Genomic DNA, 20,961 nt, shown 5'->3' on the forward strand with positions numbered 1-20,961 from the left:
GAAAAATAAGCTACACTGTAAATGTTGATTGTTTACCAGTTTCCTCTGCACATCTGAAACTATAGTTAAAGAGAAACAGTGTGAACAAACATTTTGTGGTTATCTTTACATGTGGCTCATTTGATTGATACTCAGCAAGGGAAACTAAAATCAAAATCCTTTCCTTTGTTGCCAATATGCTGACTCACTTTGACTGAAATTTGTCTCTCTAAAATTTAAATTAAAACTCTGCTGTTCACATGTGCCTTTGACTGATTGATTTCTGTATTGCACTCTTATTTTCATTATTTTGTTTTTAAATGTGTTTTAAGTATTTTGAATTATCTGTGTGAATCATAGACTGTATATAAAAACATGTAAACGTGCTATACACATTACACAAATTATAGCCTATAAATTGAAAATACATTTGCTCTGCCTCCAGTTTGTCTTTTAGCTTGTAGCTACAATAGCACTACAAATCAACAAATCAATTATGTGCGTAATATTTGACACAGTATTTATTTAAATGCTTTCAAGACGTTTTATTTTGAAAATACAAAATAGTCATCGCGTGTTTTCTACAGTGGTTTTCTGTTAACACCTTTTATTTTGAAGTCAACGACCCGGAAGCCTTACGCCATCTTTTTTCTTCTTTCCGGTGTCCTGCACTCTTCATCATGGCACAAGCAGTTCAGAAACTCGTCGCAAAAGTACCCACTTTAGTCGGGGGTAAGTTTACTTTACTCACCCTTGTTGTTTTTTACCAATTATAAACTGAGGTAGTGGAATAAACCATATAACAGTAGCTACGTCACATTGTTCATTGCTCTTTGGCAGCTGCTCAACTTCAGTGTGACCTCTGGTACGGTAACGTTAAGCGCAGGTAACGTTATTTAAATATATAATTATATATCAACCACTGCAGGTTACAGGTAACGTCAGAGTGTCAGTGTGATATTTCGGTTTTCCTTTGGGTAGTTACTCAAGAAAGGCCAAATGGCTTAGTGGCATTTGCTGCTTCTTAGCTAATGCTATTTCCTTTTTAAAAAGTTTGTTTTTATCACATGCAGCCGCGGTCACATACTCGAAACCCCGACTAGCGACCTTCTGGTACTATGCCCGGGTGGAGCTCGTCCCACCGTCCCCTGCTGAGATCCCCAAAGCCATAGAGGCCGCATCGGGTCTCATCAAGAGCTTCCAGTCAGGACGCCTGCGACAAACCACAATAAAGGTGTGTGCCCTTACAATCTTGACCGGCACTTGGCTTTCTGTTGTTGTGTGTGAACGTTGAAAAGGGCAACAACATGTGGGGGAAAAAATTATCGGCTGAATTCTTAAAATGGTACGCCTTTATTAAGTAGGAATGGATATAATCAAGTTTGGTCTAGAAATACAGCATGCATTGATTTGTTTTCACCTGTATGGTGTGTTAGGGAGCATAAAGGGGTTAAGGCCCAGAATCATTAAATAATTTACCAAGCAAAGCCAAATACTTACTGGTTTCAGCTTCTTCACTGTGATGATTTACTGCGTTTCTCCACAAAAGGGATATCCTTAAATTTGAAATATTGAACAGACAATGCAAGCTGACTATACAGGTTCAGGCTCACGGAAGTTTTAACTGCCATTTCATTAACTTTTGGGATTTTTTTTTTTTGGACTTTTATTTGTCACTATATTCACTAAACAAATAATCAACAGATTAATTAATAATCTAAGTATATATGTAACTGTTACAGCAATCCAAAATTAAAATCTTATCAAAGTCCTACTTGTTTTTATCAATTTATGAAACCCTTAATTTGTACAAAATAAGTTCAATAAAACTGACCTGGATGCATGATGAAAGATGTGTGTGTGTGTGTGTGCGTGCGCGTATGTAGAGGTGCTGGTCATATAATTAGGATATCATCAAAGTTGATTTATTTCAGTAATTCCATTCAAAAAGTGAAACTTGTATAATGTATACATTCATTCCACACAGACCGATATATTTCAGAAGACTGCTGACTTGACAGCTGTCCAAAAGACGACCATTAACACCTTCCACAAGGTCAAAAGGTCATTGCTAAAGAGGCTTGCTGTTCACAGAGCTCTGTGTCCAAGCACATTAATAGAGAGGCGAAGGGAAGGAAAAGATGTGGTAGAAAAAAGTGTACAAGCAATAGGGATAACCGCACCCTGGAGAGGATTGTGAAACAAAACCCATTCAAAATGAGGGGGAGATTCACAAAGAGTGGACTGCAGCTGGAGTCAGTGCTTCAAGAACCACCACGCACAGACATATGCAAGACATGGGTTTCAGCTGTCGCATTCCTTGTGTCAAGCCACTCTTGAACAAGACACAGGTTCAGAAGCGTCTCGCCTGGGCTAAAGACAAAAAGGACTGGACTGCTGCTGAGTGGTCCAAAGTTATGTTCTCTGATGAAAGTAAATTTTACATTTCCTTTGGAAGTCAAGAATCCACATTGCTTGAAGTCCAGTGTAAAGTTTCCACAGTCAGTGAGGGTTTGGGTGCCATGTCATCTGCTGGTGTTGGTCCACTGTGTTTTCTGAGGTCCAGGGTCAACGCAGCCGTCTAACAGGAAGTTTTAGAGCACTTCATGCTTCCTGCTGCTGACCAACTTTATGAAGATGCAGATTTCATTTTCCAACAGGACTTGGCACCTGTACACAGTGCCAAAGCTACCAGTACCTGGTTTAAGGACCATGGTATCTCTGTTCTTAATTGGCCAGCAAACTCGCCTGACCTTAACCCTATAGAAAATCTATGGGGTATTGTGAAGAGGAAGATGCGATACGCCAGACCCAACAATGCAGAAGAGCTGAAGGCCACTATCAGAGCAACCTGGGCTCTCATAACACCTGAGCAGTGCCACAGACTGATCGACTCCATGCCACGCCGCATTGCTGCAGTAATTCAGGCAAAAGGAGCCCCAACTAAGTATTGAGTGCTGCACATGCTCATACTTTTCATGTTCATGCTTTTCAGTTGGCCAACATTTCTAAAATTCCTTTTTTTGTATTGGCCTTAAGTAATATTCTAATTTTCAGAGATACTGAATTTGGGATTTTCATTAGTTGTCAGTTTTAATCATCACAATTAAATGAAATAAACATTTGTCAACATCAGTCTGTGTGTAATGAATAGAATATCCAAGTTTCACTTTTTGAATTACATTTATTCATTTAGCTGACGCTTTTATCCAAAGCGACTTACAATTGCTATACATGTCCAGGTCTCTCACACCAAAGGCATGCGTCTTATCCACTACGCCATCACCACCCCATATAATATTCTAATTATATGACCAGCACCTGTATACTGTATATGGTGTGTGTCCTGGGACTGGTAGCAGGTAATTGTATGCATGGGAAGGGATTCATTTATGCACTCTACAATTACTCTTTCATGTTACATTGTCAGGCCTTGTTTAAACTACCATAACTCATTTTCTAACTCTGGAAATTGTCATTAGAGCAATTTTCTTGAGTGAAATTTGTTTTTGTTTTGTAGGATGCCTTGAGGAATGGACTTGTGACCACTGAGGTGCTGATGTGGTTCTACATTGGAGAGTGCATTGGCAAAGGAGGCATTATTGGATATGATGTCTAAATATTTTACTTTTCTTTCTCCTTTTGCACTTATAATTGTCACATTCTCAACTACCTGCACCAAATTGTCCAATAAACAGATGTCTAGTCAGAAGTATATTTAGTGTCTCTTGAGTGTTGGTTTCCAGATTGTTGGATAATATATTAATCACAAAACGCTTTAAATATAACTGTTGGAAAGTTGCATTGAGTTTTTGGGAAATTTCATGCACAACTGAATGACAGTGAAGATCTATAATTACTAAACTAAATGTTCAATGTCACTCGGAGATTGCAGATGCCAACGAAAATGTTCTTCATCAAGCTGCATATTTTATAGATTCCACAGCTATGTAATGATCGACATCTCCTCTCGCTCTCGACTTTCCGACATTGTATTTACAACATTTTCCAAGTATCTGCGGAAAGCTCGCCTCACATCTTCTGGTTCCTCCTCCAGGTTGGAGTGAATAAGCAGCAGTCTGCTCAGATGTGAGGCTGCATAAGAAAGAATATACATGTCAGCTGAAAAATAGCAATAATTATTCATACAACAGCTTTGGGAGGCTTGCAGTGAAAATACCTAAGGGCAGCCGTTTGTCTTCTACTCCGCAGCCAGGCTTGTGGTGAGCAATGAGTAGACACTGGTTGTCCTGCAAACCTTGAGAGGAGATGAACATCGAGTGCCACGTCTCTATTTCTTTGAGGTGACTTGGAACATCAGGATTAAAAATGATCACCACACCGCTGGAGTCCTTCATCAGTGCAGGCCAGCATGATTCAAATCTGTATGAAGAGAACAGATTGTCTATCTGCATCTGGATATTTGGCACTGAAAAGGACACCAGTTATTGAAAGTAATGACTTTTCTAATATGTCACAAGTTGGGACAGGGTAATGGATACGTCATTGTTCAATGAAAATGTGTTTGACATTTAACTTACTTAAAATCTCCTGAACAGTCCCAGAGTTCAAACTCACATGTCGTGTTGTCGCCACTGCCTTTAGGTTCTGATTCAAATTCCAGTATCCTTGAAACAGTCAAATAGCTGCATTTTGTTTTTCTGATACATCACATGGTAAAACGGATACATTGCTGTAATCATCTAATCGTGGAGGTAACTGATTTTTACACTAAAATTAAAATGGCATTCCAAAAGTTCTGTTATTTTCATCTCAGGGATTTAATGAGTTTGGGTAAACTGCCTGTACCATGTGGAAAGCAGTTAAGTTTAAACAGGGTTAGTACCTTACTCCTTGAGTAGGTCTGTATTCACCTCCCACATTTTCTGTTGTGTCTGAGAGAAAGTTTGCAAGAACCGTTTTCCCACTCTGAAAAACAGACAGATGATTTTAGAATAGTCATATCATATGAATGCGCCATTTTCACAGCAGACATTTTGACAGACAGTATAACTTCCTTAGTTGAACACCCAAAGGGAACAGAGCCATGTTCACATAATTGGTTTCACCTGTGCTTTTCCTGCAAGTCCCAATGTGTGCTGTGAAAAAGGTATCAGAATTACAACTTTTACTTAAGTTAAAAGTTGATAGTCAGACTTCTCAACACCCACTTAAGTAAAAGTATTAAAATAATACCAAAATGTACTTCAAGTATCCAAAGTAAAAGTAAATATTTTGCAGGCAGCATTACATCTTCAGTGTTATATTATTCTATAATGTTATATTAGATTATTATAGTCTGAAATGTAAATATATTAATCTTATAGCTGGTCCAGGTTGAGCTAATTCAAATGTATGTACATATTTTTGGCTGTTCCAGTGTTTTTTTTAATGTAAAATATTAACTAGCAAAGTCACTAGTAATTGTCGAATAAACAGATATCTATAGTCAGAGAAGTATATTTACGTCACTTGAGTATTAATTTCCAGTGTGGCTTGGGTGATATTTTATTTACAAAAGACTTTAAAAATATAAGAAACAAAAACACCTAAACTGTAGGAAAGTTGTATTGGGGTTTTGGAAAATTTCATGCACAACTGAATGACAGTAAAGATCTATAATTGATAACTTAGAAATGTGATGTGTGAAATGTGAATGTTCATAAATGCCACTCAGAGATTGCGGATGCCAAAGAAAATGTTGTTCATTAAGCTGCATATTTTATGGATTTTGCTGCTATGTAATGATAGACATCTCTTCTCGCTGTTGACTTTCCGACATTGTTAGCTAGCTAACTTATATCTGTATAATGCATCAGATTTCAACTAATGAAATGTTTATAATCCGTGGTCCCTTTCAAATAAACGTTAAAAACGGTAACGTTACTGTAGGCTAAAAAAATGCTACGTTACGTTTCACCACTGCACACTTCTCGGTTAAAGAAACGTTAAACAAACACACGCACAGGCGCTCAGGTTTTTGATGCAAGCATACACTTGTGATGTTTTTGTTTGTTGCTTTTGACACGGAGAAATCAGTTTGAGCATTGAGCGAGTGAGCATTTTAAGTCACAGAGTGCAATGGTTGTTAGCTATCGTAATATGTGCTAAGCACATAAAAGCTTACGCGTTCACTGCTCACAAACTACTATCTAGTTAAGTTACCTATCGACATCTGACAGTAAAAATAGAGGGAAGGCGTGTACATACCTCATTGGGACCAATAAAGAGTATTTTTGCTTTGAACATTTCCATTCAAATGAAGCCGAGCATTAGCTGTCCAGCTAACTTGAACTGCAGAAGCTCTAGCAAAGATAAGCTACGCCACGAGAATAGGTTAAACAACACTCAGTTTTATCTTAACAATGCTATACTGTGTTTTGAGTTTCATGCAAATAAAATGTACAAAATATGAATACTGTAAGTAACGTTAACTTGATGTTAACCGTAAGATGCCGTGGAAGTAAACTTTTCGTTTCTATGGTTTCAGCCAGTCTCTTTGCTTGCTTTCGTTCATTGGCTGTTCGCAACTTTAATCAAACTAAGTTCCGCCCACTTTGACCTTGGGGAACAAATCAGCAGTGAGAAAATAACTCTGTATCATTACGTTGCCTGAGAGCTAGCCAATCCGGTTCGAGCATTGAAGAGGGGCGGTTCAGTTTGGAGTAGCGTTATTCACAACCGACAAAAGGTGAAATCGTAAGTAGCTAATATTTACATTTTCAGTGGCGTTATTTTTACGGGATTACGAAATACACGTCAGTGGCTTTGCTTTGCTTTTTGCTTTGTGTTTTGAGTTAACATAATGTTTGCTGTCTTCAGTGTAACGTAAAGCTTAGCAGTCACTAAACCTGGTACTGTCGTCTAACGTGATCTGTTGCTATCAAGCAAGCTTAGTTAGCGTGCTTGACAACCTACTGTAGTCTTACTGTCCTTCAGAATAATGTGTAAGCTAGGCTGTGCAGTCTAACTAAGATCATTTTAAAAGTCATGTGAATGTGAACTAACTTCCTGCCCGCCTCTGTATGTCAACACTGATATTGTATGTTGTTTTGTCAGTAGTAAGAGGTATGTCTCCAGAGGATGAACTCCAAAGTCCCCCACTTGGTTTCAGCTCTGCCAGGGAGGATGTCTCTCTGAGCTGTGGTGATCTGGCTAGGTCTCACGAGCTGGGGAGAAGGAGCAGAGCACGCAGCGTTCTTCACACAAGTACCCCAGAGGCTGACATCAATTGGTGAGGTCCTATGGTGCACCAACATGTAAACATACAGTCTACTATGTGGGGATAAACACAGTCTAACTGAATTTAAAGCATTTTTCACCCTGTTTGTCATTTAGTCATGGAGACTTTGCTGATGGAAAAAGCCCTTTCTTGAAAATACTGATGGATGCAGAAGCAGCTGCAAACTCTGCTGCCGTACAACTGGTGTCTTTTAAAGATGCCATGGAAGATGAATTTGCTGTATGTTTGTTGCAATTCTGCATACATTGTCGTGTTAAATATCATTTTTACATTTATAATCGTTTATTCTAACTTTCTTGCAATTAAGGATTCAAGACAGTCTGCCAGTGATAAGCGCCGAATTGCAAGGCAGAGAGGACTTTTGCTGGAGAAGTTGGAGGATTTTAGACGAATAAATAAGTCTGTTCGTCAGAAGCTGAAACAGCTCCAAGATTCAGAGGTTGGTTACAATACTACCTTGTATATATCTCAGGATAGTTATGGGTTTAGATTCATAGTAGTACTGTATTACTTTAAGTTCATAACAGCAAATGGAAAAACTCTCACACTGACTTAAATGCTTCTTGGAAATTTGTGAAAAGTGTGTTTTTCATTATACTTGTTTTAAATAACTAAATCTCTATCTATCTATCTATATGTCTGATATATATATATATAATATAATCTTTCCATACAGACTGATCAAATTGATGCCGTCCACCAAATAGACATTTTATTGAAGAAGATCACACAGGCTGAGGGTGAAAATGAGGTGAGGGGTTTCATTATGTATATGCAATGAATCAAGGGAAAGAACTTAATTTAAGTGTATGCAAATAAAGCTTTGCGCTTAAGTCGTGGCAACCTGTTTGAAGATTTAGTCTGTGAAAAGGGGTTAATCTGGGTTAATCTTATGTACTACATACTGGTTTGAATGGTTCAATTGGTAAGTGCTGGTCAAATTAATATCAAAGCTGTGTCACCTGACATAGCCACATTTAGTACTAAATTAATGTGAGATATGACAAAGTCATCTACTGTATGAGAATGTACTTTTATTGCACAAGAACCCTAGAGAACAAGAATAGCATGCGAATTCCAGTCTCAAATCATCTGCTGACTGCTGTCGTTTTTGTCTTAAAGCATTTAAAAAGAGATTTGAGTGAGACAGAAAGAAGAGTCGAGGAACTGATGGATCTGCGGAAAGAAGAGCAGGTAAGCACAGCAGAACTTTTCATATAGATGTGCTTGCAGATTCTGAAAGTGCAAAGGATGCAAAGTGTATTTTAAAGCATCCATCGATAATGTTCTTGACAGGAGAACATAAAGAGTGCTGTTCACATGACCAAGTCTGTGGAGGCGACTCGTGCTCACCTGCAGGCGCAGCTGCTCAACAAAGAGGCCGAAAACAATCGTCTAACTGTACAGCTACGGGTAAAAATGGCTTTACCACTCTCTTGACAAACTTAAAGAAAACACATGATATTATAGCATATCATTATGTGTATGCTGTCCTTTGCAGACTTTGGAGAGAACCCTGACCGAGCAAAAGATGGAAATTGATGATCTGAAAGGCTCCATCACCTCTCTGACGGAGAAGGCAGCACAGGACAAAGAAGCTCTCAAGAAAGCCACCCGAGCACAGAAACTAAGAGCTGAGAGGTTTGAAGCTGCTATTGAGAAATGCTATGCGCAAATGAAAGAAAAGGTATAAAGTCAAAATAGTTGTGTCTTTTTTATATATATACACACATCATTCAGGATCTAGCTTTGACATTATTTTCTTGGTTGGCATGCAGGATGCTCAGCTGGCCAGCGCCCGTTTAGAAAGAGACTCCAGGAGACAGCAAAAGGAGCAGATGATGGATGCGAATGACAAACTTGTCGCTCATATAGAATTGTTGAAAAGGTTGGCCATTTCTCTTTTCCACACACCGCCACTTTTTTAATAATGGAAACCAACACACAAATATATGGCAACCACCAGTTTTCACTGATGAATTTTAAATGTGCACTCTCAATCAAGCCAAATTGCAGACTTGACAGCGAGGCTGCAGAAGGAGAAGGACGAGCTCACTGCAGCTAATGAAACTGTGATGCAACGTGTTGAAAAACTCAGTGCTGAAAATGGAGACCTCAGCCTCAATAATGCAACACTCAAGGTACAAGTAGCCAAACAGGTTGCATGTCATTACTGTAAAAGGTATTAAAAAAACACTTGCAGCATAAATCATGGACTTTATATAAAAAGGCATAAATATGTCCATAATTATTCATACTGGCAATTAGTATCCACAGTCAGCTGACCGATGAACATTTGTTATTTCTAGTTTCTCTTGTTTGTGCACATCCATAATATTCTTAAGAAAGGTGAAATCTCTCTCTCTCTCTCTCTCTGATTTATTTTTTTTCTATCACTAAAATGATCTTGATGTTTGTGCTATTGCAGGCATCTGTTGCTCAGTTGGAGCAGCAGCTGGCTGATTGTGAGTCTGACCTAGTAGAAGAGAAGATTGTGTCTCAGGAGAGGAAACACGAAGCCGTACAGTGCCAATACCAGGTTGACATCTGCTCATTCATTTTACTCATTACCTTCTTTTCATTTATTTTTGTGGCTCTAACCTGGAAGATTAGAGTTCCCCCACCAGATATTTTAATTTGAAAAATAAAGATAATAGTCGTAGTAGTCAACTAAGACTTTCAATATGCAAACATTTAATTCACAAAGAGCATATTTGCAAATTAACACACATTTTACCATATTTGAACCCACACATAATGAATATGAAGTGACACCTAACAATGTACTCCTTAAAAAGCCCACATGGCACATTAATCACTGTAATTTATAAAGGAAAATTTGAAGTGTTTTTTTCAGTATGATTCTGTTTTATAACAGATTATAAACACTGTGAGGAAGAAAGCATTTGATATCTGAGATGAAGTTGTTCTCAACAGCATTGCATTCATACAGGAAGCCCTGCAGCCTCTGTGATATAGGGAGGAGATCTTAATTCATTAATGCCAATTTCTGATCATCGTTACTCATTTGTATAATTGAATTATGCTAAATGTTTTCACATATTTAGATTGACGATATTATGTGTCCAAAAATATGGAGCCAGTTTATAATCCAAGAAAAAATGTCCTAGATGAAAGTGCTAAATTTACAAGAACAAAACTTGGAAATTCCCTTAAATTAAAGTTACAAAAATTCCAAATCACTTTGGCCTAGTTCACAGCAAAGTCCCAGTGCATATGATAATATGGTGATTGTGGGCTAAAATCATGATTATTTCCTCTGCTAAATCCAGTTAAGAAGTATAATTTTCCACTCCGCACATAATACACGGTAGCAGCGTCTGTATGATGTTGAAGCCTTGCAAAATGAAGCAATGTGGTTCCTTGAACCAGAGAGTTTCTCTCATAAATGTATGACTTTAATATAATATCAGAGAATATTCAAGTTTTTTACTTGTAGATTTGTGATTATTTCCCCCCATAAATTTACCACTGAAATACTGAATTTTGTTCTCTTTACCCCTCACCCCTGGCACCATATATTTTTAAAATAACAATGGACCAAATTTGCATCTTAATCATAGTGAACATAAAAGAAGAGTCCATAATGTACAAAATTGAGAACTGTACCAAGAAAACTCTGAAGATAATTACAAATTTACTCAATATGCTACCAACAAGCCTAACCTATTTGTTATGCACCAACTCCAGTTACGTTGACTCCAAATCCACTAACCAACATCTTATTCACTGTTTAACACCAATGTAGGCAGTCAGAGATTGTCAACCCTGACTTTCCTTGATAACTCCGAGTTAAAACTGAGTAGGTTAAACTCCCTAGGACAGGCCTCTGGTCAGGAAACAAAGCAAAATACTAACAAGTTTTGATCCTTTAATTCCAAGCTATTAATCCTTTTACCCTTTTATATTATGTGAGGGAATTTTCCTTAGTGGTCTTAAACTGAGCAACAGGTCAGGTATGGATCATATACTTGTCACACTCGGGTTAACTTGTAGATCTACAAGTAGAATGACCTCTGCCTCCCTAGCAATATTTCTTGTCACTGTCCTCCTCAGACAGTAAACAACGGCAACTGAAGAGATAGGAGCTTGCGGTTACCTAGGAGGCAAGTCTAGTAGATATGGGGTGTTTGGTGCCCTCCAATTTTAAATGTTTACAGACTGACTGTCTCCTCTTTGAATGTAATGTACATGTGTGCACGTGGCCTCCAGCTCCCACCGTGACTTAAAAACCCCATTGTTCAATAATGTTTTCAAATGTGCTTTCAATAGTAATACTGAATGTGGTTTGAATGAATGATTCAGCAAAAATATTAGTTTGCAGTTGTAGGGAATGATACATCAGATTTACTTTTGTTTTTCTAGGTTGCAGAGCTTCAAGCTGAGATAGATGATCTGAAGATGAAATATGCAAATCTTTTAAGAGAAACAGAGAAGACACGAGATGGAAAAGATACAGAAGTTGAGAAGGTAACCTCCCGCCTCTACATATACAGGTTTCCCTATATTTTATTGAAGTTTTGAACACTTTTAATGTGCACACATCTTAATGAACAGCGAGTGTATCTAACAGTGATATCTTTTAGATCACTAATTTCTATCTTTTTTTTGTGCTAACACATTCTAACATTACCTTTGTGCTTTATCTGGTATGTTCAGATCAGCCGTGATGTTTTTGCTGCTGTTGAATGGCCAGTCAGTGCGCTGTTAGATGTTTCTTTTGCTTTTTCAGCTGCATAACATTTGTTGCACCTGGATCTGCTAACTAAACTTCCTTCAGTAATTCTGAGCAGCAAAACACTTCAGCTGGCTGTTGTTGCCAAAGCTCAGTCCAGAGATGAATCTTGGCACATTCTGCACGCTTAAAGGATTCTCTTTTAAGGGCTGTGATGATTCTTTAGGCTAATATGTTGTCTATTCCCAACACCCCATTCCGTCTGCCGTCCTCTGGAGCCCAGGTGAGGCAGGAGCTGCAGGGGCGTGTGGAGGAACTGAAGCCTTACCCCGAGTTACTGAGTGCAGCTGAGCAGAGTCTCTTCGAGTGCCAGGAGAACCTGCGACGCTCGGAGAGGAAGTGCTCAGAAAAGTCAGAGTCCATTAGGCAACTGCAGGTTAAGGTGTGCAATGATACCTGTGGCAGTCAGGTGGCATAAAATGCAGTCATTGTCCTACATCTAACCACTAGGTGGTAGTACAACCCCTTTTGTCTGTCAGCGCATCTTGTTTTCTGGTCCTGTTGTGAGTTGATTTTGATTGATTGTGATAAAGAATTCTCCGATTGCAGTGGAAACAAGTAGGTTGCAACCATCCTTACCTACCTACCCATTTGTGAGTGTTTTGTGCTGTGCGAGTCCTTTGCATTCACCCACATGTTTCCATCAGCGGTGATAAATTGGCATCTTGAAAACAAGACTTGTTGTGCCAAATAGCATGAAATGGGCTGTCATTTTATGCAGTTTGCATGTGATGTGAAACACTCTTATCTGCTCCATTGTAACAATTACAGGTGATTCTTAATTTGACATTTTACGTACACAGATAGAGAGTCAAACAAAATTGCTGAAATCATCTGTGGAGATGAAAGAGTCCACGCATGAGGCCAATTTACAACTACAAGAGAAAGTGCAGTCGCTTCAAAAGTAAGCCATCCTCTCGTGTCTGTTATCTAGATATCAAATATTTGTTTCTCATTTTGTACAGCTAACTAGAAATGTTGAACTTACGTGTGTGTGTGTGTGTGTGTGTGTGTGTGTGTGTGTGTGTGTGTGTGTGTGTTCGCTCGCAGGCAGATGGACACACTGCAGCAGGAGAACCTGGACCTGGTACGGAGGCTTGCAGCTCAGGAGGAAGCTCTCAGCTACAGTAACCGGCAGCTGGATCAACGCTCATCAGAGTCCCAGGCCCTCAGCCGGCAGCTGGAGGCAGCGTTATCAGACGTCAAACAACAGGTACAGCTCAGAGACAGCTCACACAGTTATCAACAAACATGACAAAAGCATCAAGTGTTTTGCCTATTAAACTATCTGTTTGGCAGATTGCTGGAAAATGTCATCAGTTGACCAGGTAGAATTGAATTAAAATATAATCCTTCTTTACCTTGGTCAACCAGGATAGGTGCAGCCCACTAATCCAATCAACATTTTTAATTAACAGATTGTAAGGAGCGTAAATGCCAGTGCAAATGTTCCAGTTTCCCACCTCAGATTTTTAACTTTAAAGTAATAATTTACATATACATATAAAATGTCTATGTGCTCTCTCACTGATTGATACAGCACAGTCGATCCCACAGGTCCTGAAACACTTATCTGTACTTGCTGTTAAAGACCCGATATTTGAAACACCTATAGTGTTTTCCAGATAAAGATCTGGCACAAAGGAAGCAATGTGTTTCACTTTGTCAGATAATTTAACGTTTTCCCACTCGTCCAGGTCAACAAGGTAAAAGACCAGGCTGTTTCCAGACAAGAGGCCCTTCAGACCAAAATCCTGGAGCTGGAAGCCGAGAAGAGCAGAAGGGATAATGAGCTGAGGCTTCTTCGCCAGAGCAAGCTCACTGTGAGTATCGTGCTTTTCTTGAGTACACAAAGCACATAAATGTTACGGAGCTGGCTGATTGCACTCAACTTAACCTTGATGCAACCTGGGGAAATATCTGAGGAAAATAACTGTCTGAATTTTAATCTGCAGGCAGAGAAACATTTCGATGCGCGTCTGAAGGACCTGCAGCTCAGCTTGGACCAGTCAGAGAGCCACAAACAAAGCATTCAGAACTACGTTGATTTTCTCAAAAACTCTTATAAAACAATGTTTGATGAGGGACTGCAAGCATCAAGTTTTGGATCATCATATTTTCTAAAATGATTAAGGATTCATCTGTTTGCATTTAAAACAAAATTGTTTTATGTGTACTGTAGTATTTATGGTTTATTTAAAAATGACAAAATAATATCACATTTTTAGAGTGAAAGGAATTTTTTTTAATATAGTTTTAGGCTATATATAGATAGCTACTTCTACATTTAGCTGACAATCTGGGACTTTTTTTTGTTGTGAGAGGTTTTGATACCTGTTTTTAGCTCATGTCCCAAGAGATGTTACATAATATTTTCACATGTGTATGCAAATTGTGGACTGTGAACTCTTGGTGCTAGTGTGTCTTATTCCTATTCGACAAGGAGCCAGTTGCATACATTCAGTTTTAGATTAGTCTGAACTTTCGACATCTGGTAGATTGTTGATTAATTCTTATGTTGCATAAACATTACTGATTGACTAATTCAGAGTTACTTAAAGTAACCACATGCCCCCCCTTTTAAGTTTGAGTAAAGATCCACTTTTTATAGCAGTATGAGTTGGTAACAGACGTGTTACCTTAGTCCTCTGTTTAAAACCTTAAACAATTTGGCAAATTTTTGGTTTATTGTCAGAGTTGTGTTGAAAATGTATTGCCAACTATTCCAAATATTGATTAATTATTTGAGTCATAAAAGGAAATGTAGAGTTTATCTGCTTTTTATCACTTTAAATTGAATACCTTTGGGTTTTGGACTTCCTCTATTTTCTGATATCTCATAGACTAAAATGAACAAAAACAAAAGGGGTTTCCAGATGGAGGAAAGCAGTGTGCCACTAGGTGGAACTGACTTGTTAGTCATCTTTTTGCTTTTGTCAAGTGTCTCGTTTTACCCACAGTCCGCTGTGCGCTTGGTTGTAATTCTTACCTTAGTCACTACTATATGAGTTCTATGTAACATAGTAAAAATGTGTAAGACTAGGTCTACTTTTTATGCAACTGGCTCCAGCTTGTTTTTTTGCCATATATTTTGAAGTGGCATGTATACCTATTATGAAAGCAATTTTTAACCAATACAAGTAGTGCTTGAAAACCAAATACCATGTGGGTGCATACGTCCACCCCTGCCCCCTGTTAACCAGGGGTGGAAGAGACCACATTTTCCATGGTGCTTAATTTAAACATGAACATGAACTTTGCTCTCGCTTTAATCATAATTATTTTAATGTGACTCACGCATCTATCCTGCTGATGCTGAAAACACTCTTGTGTCTGTTTTTGTGGTGATTATAGAAAATGTGTGATGCATATTGAATGTGTTTCTTGATTCTCAGCTGGACTGAGATGAGTGAAATCAATTGTTCCGCTGTCAGTTATGAAGCTCATGCCTTTGGGGTTGCAAACAGGATTACTGAAGTGATGCTGATACATGCGCCACTGGGATGTTTCCAAACCACTTTAAACTCTTGCTCAGTTGCACTCATGCTTTTGCAATGGAAGGTTTTTATATTACTGAGGGGTAGACGCAAACACGAGAACACAGGTATCTGCTACAGCATGATTTACCCAAAAACTGAACTATGTTCATCTTGTACTGTACTTCGATCTTCATGTTCTGCTGCAGTTGCTTGTGGTCTCATACTGTAGCTTTGGTAATAAACTACCATGGGTCCAGACCTGCGTACAGGCTGTGTTGGATGTGTTTTTGCTGTGGTGGTAGTCCCCCAAGTGAGCAGTACTTCTCTCAAGTTCTCAGAGACAAAGCTCTATTGTGCTCTCCGTCAGGGGATGGAACCATTTCATCTCTGCGTGCGTCAGTACCCCTGTTTTTCCTTTGCTCTTGTTCTTGCTCTCTTGGTCTTGCCCATTTACGTAATTCTGTTGATCACACTTTGGGAATTTGGTTTTCTCTGCTGTTTGCTGGAAAATATGTGTATGTCTTACTTCTAGCAATTTGGTTGGAATCACAATTCAGCACCTCGATGGGCACGCCCTGAGATTTTGTCTTAATTAGACTCAAATTAGTTGGGTGACCCATTTATTTTTCTTTTTTACAAACTGCTCCTGGAGCAATGATCAAAAACAAACAAGAAGATTCACTGTTGCATGTAACTGAAGGTCACATATAGAATGCTAAACTTTTTTGGACGGAAAATAACCCCTCAATATTTGCATGAATTCACACAAAGTCATATTTCAGACTAGAATGAGCAACATAACACCACTTTGCAATTTAGCATGCTTGAAAGAAACTTTAGAAGAGCAAGGAGAAATTATATTTAACTAACACTGTCACTGTATTGCATTCAATAGCAGAGAGCTACACAGTTCACATCGAGGCTTGTCCTCTGTTCTGCATGTAATATCTCTCTGTGGAACATTTAGATAATTCTCTGCGTACCCTATAACTGTTTCATAAAACAACATTCTGTGGCTTTGTGCCCAGTGTCCAACAGCAGGAAAACTACTGTGAGGTTTACATTACACTCATTCCTTTAACACACGTAGGCTTTCTCAGAAGTGGGTCAGCCAGATGCAGTTGAAACAGTATAGCTCATTTCCTACTGAAAATGGTTACGACAGAACCCTGGAGAATTCACTTTTTTCAGATTATTAGATTTTTTTTTCTTCCTAAAACATAAAACAATAAGAAAACTGCAGTGTTTTATGTGTTTATTTGTGAAAAATTAAAACAAAACTTACAATTTGGCAGTTAGTCCTTCAGTCATATTTCAACATTTTACATAGGCAAACAAGTGTAGACAAGAGGATGGCAAACCCATATTACTATACAAGATCACATGATTAAATATTAACAATACATTGAGTGAAGTATGAATAACTAATCCTTCTAAAGAAAATGAATAAGTACTGTAAATCAACAGAAACACAGCGACATGTGGAATGACTGATTTAGTAGCTGCCATAATTTTTAACATCATTTCCATGTTGTCTTGTCAAGAGAGGCTTAAATATGTTAAGTGTACAAAATAAAAATCACTGTCATAAAAAAAAGCTTCAAACAGAAGCAAAACCACAAGGCTCCAATGTTATGAAGCAAAATCATGAACAATATTGTTCAAAAAATTCATCCTTCAGATGTCTGCAACCTCAGGGTAACTCAACACTTAAAGAAGTCTTCTTTTCCACTTAAATTCAGAACTTTAAATTTGCAATTTGTGGATATCATTAAAAAGTCTATAGCGGCCAGCTGTCTTTTCATTATTGTCAGAGCAGTTAAAGCTACACTTGCAAGACTCAATCATCATCACCATCCTGCTTGTGATATCTCCATTTGTGCATCGGAAGCGGACAGGTGACGTCTGGGTTCGGTGAGGCCTGCAGCATCGCCCATCTGAGCAGGACCCACAGTACCTAGGCTGGAACTTTTTCAGGCTACGGCAGCCTGAGTGGGACAGTTTAACTGGATGGATGGCCTTTTCTGTGTGTTTGCATTTCTGACCTTTCTGTTAGGGAGAAAACATCAAAAGTCATGCTAAACGTAACCCGAGAGCTCTCAAAATGTAATTTATGGTTAAGATTGTGTTCTGAGGTTACAAACCACTATACAATGAAATAATCCAAATTAATCTTTGTAAATTCATGCTAAAATTAAGAACAGTAAAAGTGCGGAATGTACCTTTGATATTGTAACGGTCATTTTGTTGCACGGGCGGACTTCACAGATCCGAGTCTCTTTCACCAGTTTGCACTTGGTGTTGCTGTTGCTAGTCCTGGTGGACACTCCAGTGCCACAGGATTTCGAGCAAGGTGACCAAGCTGTGGTGTGAGACACACACTTGACTCCTCTGACCAACATGTGACCCAGTGGGTGACTCCTGAAAGCTGCACAGAGAAAAAAATAAGGTTGAGAGGCCTGAACATGTCGCTACGTTATAATTTCATAACATTTTGTTATATTTGGCTCCTAGTTCACTTCAGCATTGAAGGACTTTGTGTAAAACTGCTCACCAGGTAAAGATTCGCCTGTCCACACAGGAGCCAAGTCATTCTTGTGGGTCAGGTCGTCTTTGTCTTTACTATGCTTTTTTCTGTGTTTCTTTACCACAGAGCTCTCTGTCTTTGCTTCCTCATGGCATATGAGTTGTTCACAGCACTGTCCCGGTACCTTGACCCGCCTGGGCTTGGCACAGCCCAGTTTGGGCAGCGTGAGCTCATGTGGGCAGAGGGAGACGCATCCAACAGCACCGTCCATGCAAGTGCACTGGTGTTTGCAGTTTGGACGGAAGGTTTCCCCGTTCTGGTAAATCTTGTTATTGTACTCACACGTTCTTCCATCTGATCTGGCTGTTTAAGGGGGAAAAGAGAAAGTGGTGAGGTTGGAAATCAGAAGAGGAAAGGGAACAACGTGAATAAAATTTTAAAGAAAAGAGAACAGAAATCACTGTACCTCGACAGATGCCCTTAGCAGAGCCATATCCCCCTCCAAAGTTGCACTCCAGTCCCTTTGCGTGGTCACATGGCCTTGTCTTGCTGCAGTCTTCAAAGAGTTGTCGTGCACAAACTTTACAGCATCCACAGCCATCCAATGTTAGACTGACTCCCGTTGCACATCTGGGGGTGTCTGGGGGACACAGACAGTCCTTTGGGCATAAGGCTGACACCTGAGATAAAACATGACATCAGACGTTTCTTATCAAAAGTTTGATTCCAAAATCCTCTTATATGAGCTAAACAAGCAGCTAATGAATGAACAGTTATTATAAAGATTAATTCAGATTATATTCCTTACCAGTGTAATGCAGAGGCTCAAAACGACAAAGACTTTCCACATCTTCAGAAGTTAAAGTTATCTTTCCAGCGTAAACCAAATCAAACACCAGACCTGGCAGTGAGCTGACAAGTGCTTGCTCTCCCTCTTTTGGAGTCCCCATCTCCTTTTATACACTCCAAGCAGAGCTGACGTATGTGCAGGCTGAAGAGGTGTCCTGAAACTATGAGAGGAATGCTTCTCCACATGTCCTCCCATAAGCCCACAAGAAGCCCCCCCCCGTCTCCTCTCTCTCTCAGCGAGCCAAGAAATACCCAGTCTACCCTACATTCTTTCAGGGCTTTCTCTCCAATTTAACCGTGTCATTTTTATATCAGTTTATAATCAGGAAGTAGAACCACATGTAATTCCTCTGGCATGCTTTACATTGCTTGCTGCTAAATACACGCTATGCATGATTTTGTTCCTGTTCTGATAAATATTAATTCTATCATTGCTTTAAATTTATTTGAATACTTTTTAAAACGTCATACCTCTAGATCCACCCAAAGGAGGCATTATAGGTGTCCTTTTGTTGTTTGTTAAAGTCATGTTGTTTGTACAGTTTTTATTATGCCACCTTCTTGGCAGATCTATTTTAATCTAAATGAGACTGTACCTGGTTAAATAAAGGAAAAAGAAAGAAAGAAAGACTGGTGAAATAGGGTTAAGTAAAGGACAGAAAAAATAGGCACATTTATACCTGATACTTGAAATATGTTCATCATCAGCCCCATGCATGTGAGAGCAGCCCCTCAAGGAATTCAACATCGGGGCACCACAAGTTCTGACATAAATATTGAAGGAAAGCTACATATTTCTATAACCAACTGAATTTCTATCTCGGATGAAGCAGTGTTTAGACTGTTGCATGCTGTCTGTGATCGGTATTTCTAGTTTCTAACCTTGCTCATGTTAAAGTCACGGGTGAAATTCCCATCAGTCACCTATAAGGGTGTGGATGGATTAGAGTTTCTTTGACTTCAATATTTCAAAATAAGGGGAGGAGAGCCTCCTGGAATGCATGAACCCTAGGAATCCTTTGTTCGTCTGAATGAGAGCGTCCAGAATGAGAAACACACCAGAAAAAAACAAAAAGAAGAAGACCGAAAAAAGAAAACTTGAGCAATGCCTGAAGCAACATTCCACTCAGGATGAACATTGAAGGTTTCTTTGAAATAGCTGCCAGGATAAAAAGCATCCTCGTCTATCCACATCAAAGAACAATGGAAGTTATCAGGGGGAATAAATGCCTTTCCTTTCATTATAACCTGTGAGAACAAGAGGCTGAGCAGGGCAGACTGGCACAGCCTCCTTCTTATCTAACTGAGGTTACAAGGGCCAGCTTGAATTAGTGCCAGCTCAGGCAGATGAAGCACAAACAAGCCTCGTGCATTCACCAATGCCTGGAAAATGCTGACTGTTGTGGTTTCAAGTGGAAACTTTTCCCTCCAAAGCTGTAATATAAAGAATTTGCAGAACCATGTTAGGTAAGTGGAACATCTGATATATAACAGGCAGCTGGATTACCTGGAAAGGATTGCAGTTGCATACCAGCATTTGAATGCATCTTAAAATGTATAGATTCTAATATTAATGAAAGTATACAACTTTTAAATGATTTCCAAGGAGAACTTCTCATTCTTTTCTTGCCTTTTCTTTAAGTCAGAGGTTAGGGTGAGTGGGATAAGACTTGGTGCCATGCTCAAAGGCACTTTAGCAAAGCAGAAGTTTGCCATTATAGGGTTTTAAACTCAACACTCTCCCTACTACTACTACTACAATACCTCTTATCACATGTATGCAGCAAAAAACCTTGTTAGCTCAGCTTAGCATAAAGACTGGAAGCAGGGAGAAACAGCTAGCCTGGCTCTCTCTGACAGCCCCTGGCACTCTCTGGCCCAGTCACACAAGGTACAGCAGAATTTATCCACACATCTTCAAAAAATATGTTGTTCTGGAGGCTTGGTGAAGGGGGTTAATTAATAAACTGTAGCTGGTAAGCTAACTGCTAACAGTCTAGCCAGCAGGAAACATGCGAGCACTTATACATCATTTCATTCAATAAATTATTAAAAGGAAGTTTTTCCTCGCCTCTGTCGCCTAGTGCTTGCTCTTTGTGGGAACTGTTGGGTTTCTGTAAATATCATC

The 20,961-nt window shown here is 39.1% G+C and overlaps 4 protein-coding genes across 9 annotated transcripts; 2 read left to right on the forward strand and 2 right to left on the reverse strand.

Moving 5' to 3' along the window:
• The first annotated feature begins 579 nt into the window (after nucleotides 1-579).
• Nucleotides 580-3,696, forward strand: LOC119901952 (ATP synthase subunit g, mitochondrial-like). Its single transcript, XM_038717751.1, has 3 exons — nucleotides 580-711; nucleotides 1,053-1,213; nucleotides 3,500-3,696. Exons 1-3 carry the CDS (start codon nucleotides 660-662, stop codon nucleotides 3,596-3,598), a joined length of 312 nt encoding a protein of 103 aa, XP_038573679.1. The 5' UTR covers nucleotides 580-659; the 3' UTR covers nucleotides 3,599-3,696.
• An 87-nt stretch (nucleotides 3,697-3,783) lies between these two features.
• On the reverse strand, nucleotides 3,784-6,422 carry ift22 (intraflagellar transport 22 homolog (Chlamydomonas)). Its single transcript, XM_038717750.1, has 5 exons — nucleotides 6,190-6,422; nucleotides 4,826-4,908; nucleotides 4,521-4,607; nucleotides 4,160-4,362; nucleotides 3,784-4,074 (listed from the first exon to the last, which is right to left on the reverse strand). The coding sequence occupies exons 1-5, from the start codon at nucleotides 6,232-6,234 to the stop codon at nucleotides 3,926-3,928; spliced, it is 567 nt and encodes a 188-aa protein (XP_038573678.1). The 5' UTR covers nucleotides 6,235-6,422; the 3' UTR covers nucleotides 3,784-3,925.
• LOC119901948 (outer dense fiber protein 2-like) lies at nucleotides 4,296-15,723 on the forward strand. 5 transcript variants are annotated; one of them, XR_005444268.1, is made up of 17 exons: nucleotides 4,296-4,433; nucleotides 7,039-7,213; nucleotides 7,318-7,441; nucleotides 7,530-7,661; nucleotides 7,899-7,973; nucleotides 8,345-8,416; nucleotides 8,519-8,635; nucleotides 8,724-8,909; nucleotides 9,001-9,110; nucleotides 9,228-9,363; nucleotides 9,651-9,761; nucleotides 11,609-11,713; nucleotides 12,202-12,360; nucleotides 12,782-12,882; nucleotides 13,033-13,191; nucleotides 13,676-13,801; nucleotides 13,934-13,956. XR_005444268.1 is itself a non-coding variant. In XM_038717744.1 (17 exons), the coding sequence occupies exons 1-17, from the start codon at nucleotides 4,352-4,354 to the stop codon at nucleotides 14,105-14,107; spliced, it is 2,148 nt and encodes a 715-aa protein (XP_038573672.1). In that variant the 5' UTR covers nucleotides 4,296-4,351; the 3' UTR covers nucleotides 14,108-15,723. The 5 variants fall into 5 exon arrangements, 4 of the variants coding, with proteins under 4 accessions (XP_038573672.1, XP_038573674.1, XP_038573673.1 ...); XM_038717744.1 differs by having other exon boundaries at nucleotides 13,029-13,191; nucleotides 13,934-15,723; XM_038717745.1 differs by lacking the exon at nucleotides 4,296-4,433 and adding an exon at nucleotides 6,611-6,678 and having other exon boundaries at nucleotides 13,029-13,191; nucleotides 13,934-15,723.
• Nucleotides 15,724-16,695: 972 nt separating this feature from the next.
• Nucleotides 16,696-20,266, reverse strand: LOC119901949 (CCN family member 1-like). Of its 2 annotated transcripts, none has more exons than XM_038717748.1 (5): nucleotides 18,793-20,266; nucleotides 18,451-18,624; nucleotides 18,012-18,347; nucleotides 17,680-17,885; nucleotides 16,696-17,506 (listed from the first exon to the last, which is right to left on the reverse strand). In XM_038717748.1, the coding sequence occupies exons 1-5, from the start codon at nucleotides 18,932-18,934 to the stop codon at nucleotides 17,204-17,206; spliced, it is 1,161 nt and encodes a 386-aa protein (XP_038573676.1). In that variant the 5' UTR covers nucleotides 18,935-20,266; the 3' UTR covers nucleotides 16,696-17,203. The 2 variants fall into 2 exon arrangements, with proteins under 2 accessions (XP_038573676.1, XP_038573677.1); XM_038717749.1 differs by having other exon boundaries at nucleotides 18,451-18,664; nucleotides 18,793-18,951.
• Between the last annotated feature and the right edge of the window lie 695 nt (nucleotides 20,267-20,961).

The sequence above is a fragment of the Micropterus salmoides genome, unplaced genomic scaffold, assembly GCF_014851395.1.
Source record: "Micropterus salmoides isolate LMB-PRFRI ecotype aquatic unplaced genomic scaffold, ASM1485139v1 Ms_hic_scaffold_14, whole genome shotgun sequence".
Classification (NCBI taxonomy): Eukaryota; Metazoa; Chordata; class Actinopteri; order Centrarchiformes; family Centrarchidae; genus Micropterus; species Micropterus salmoides.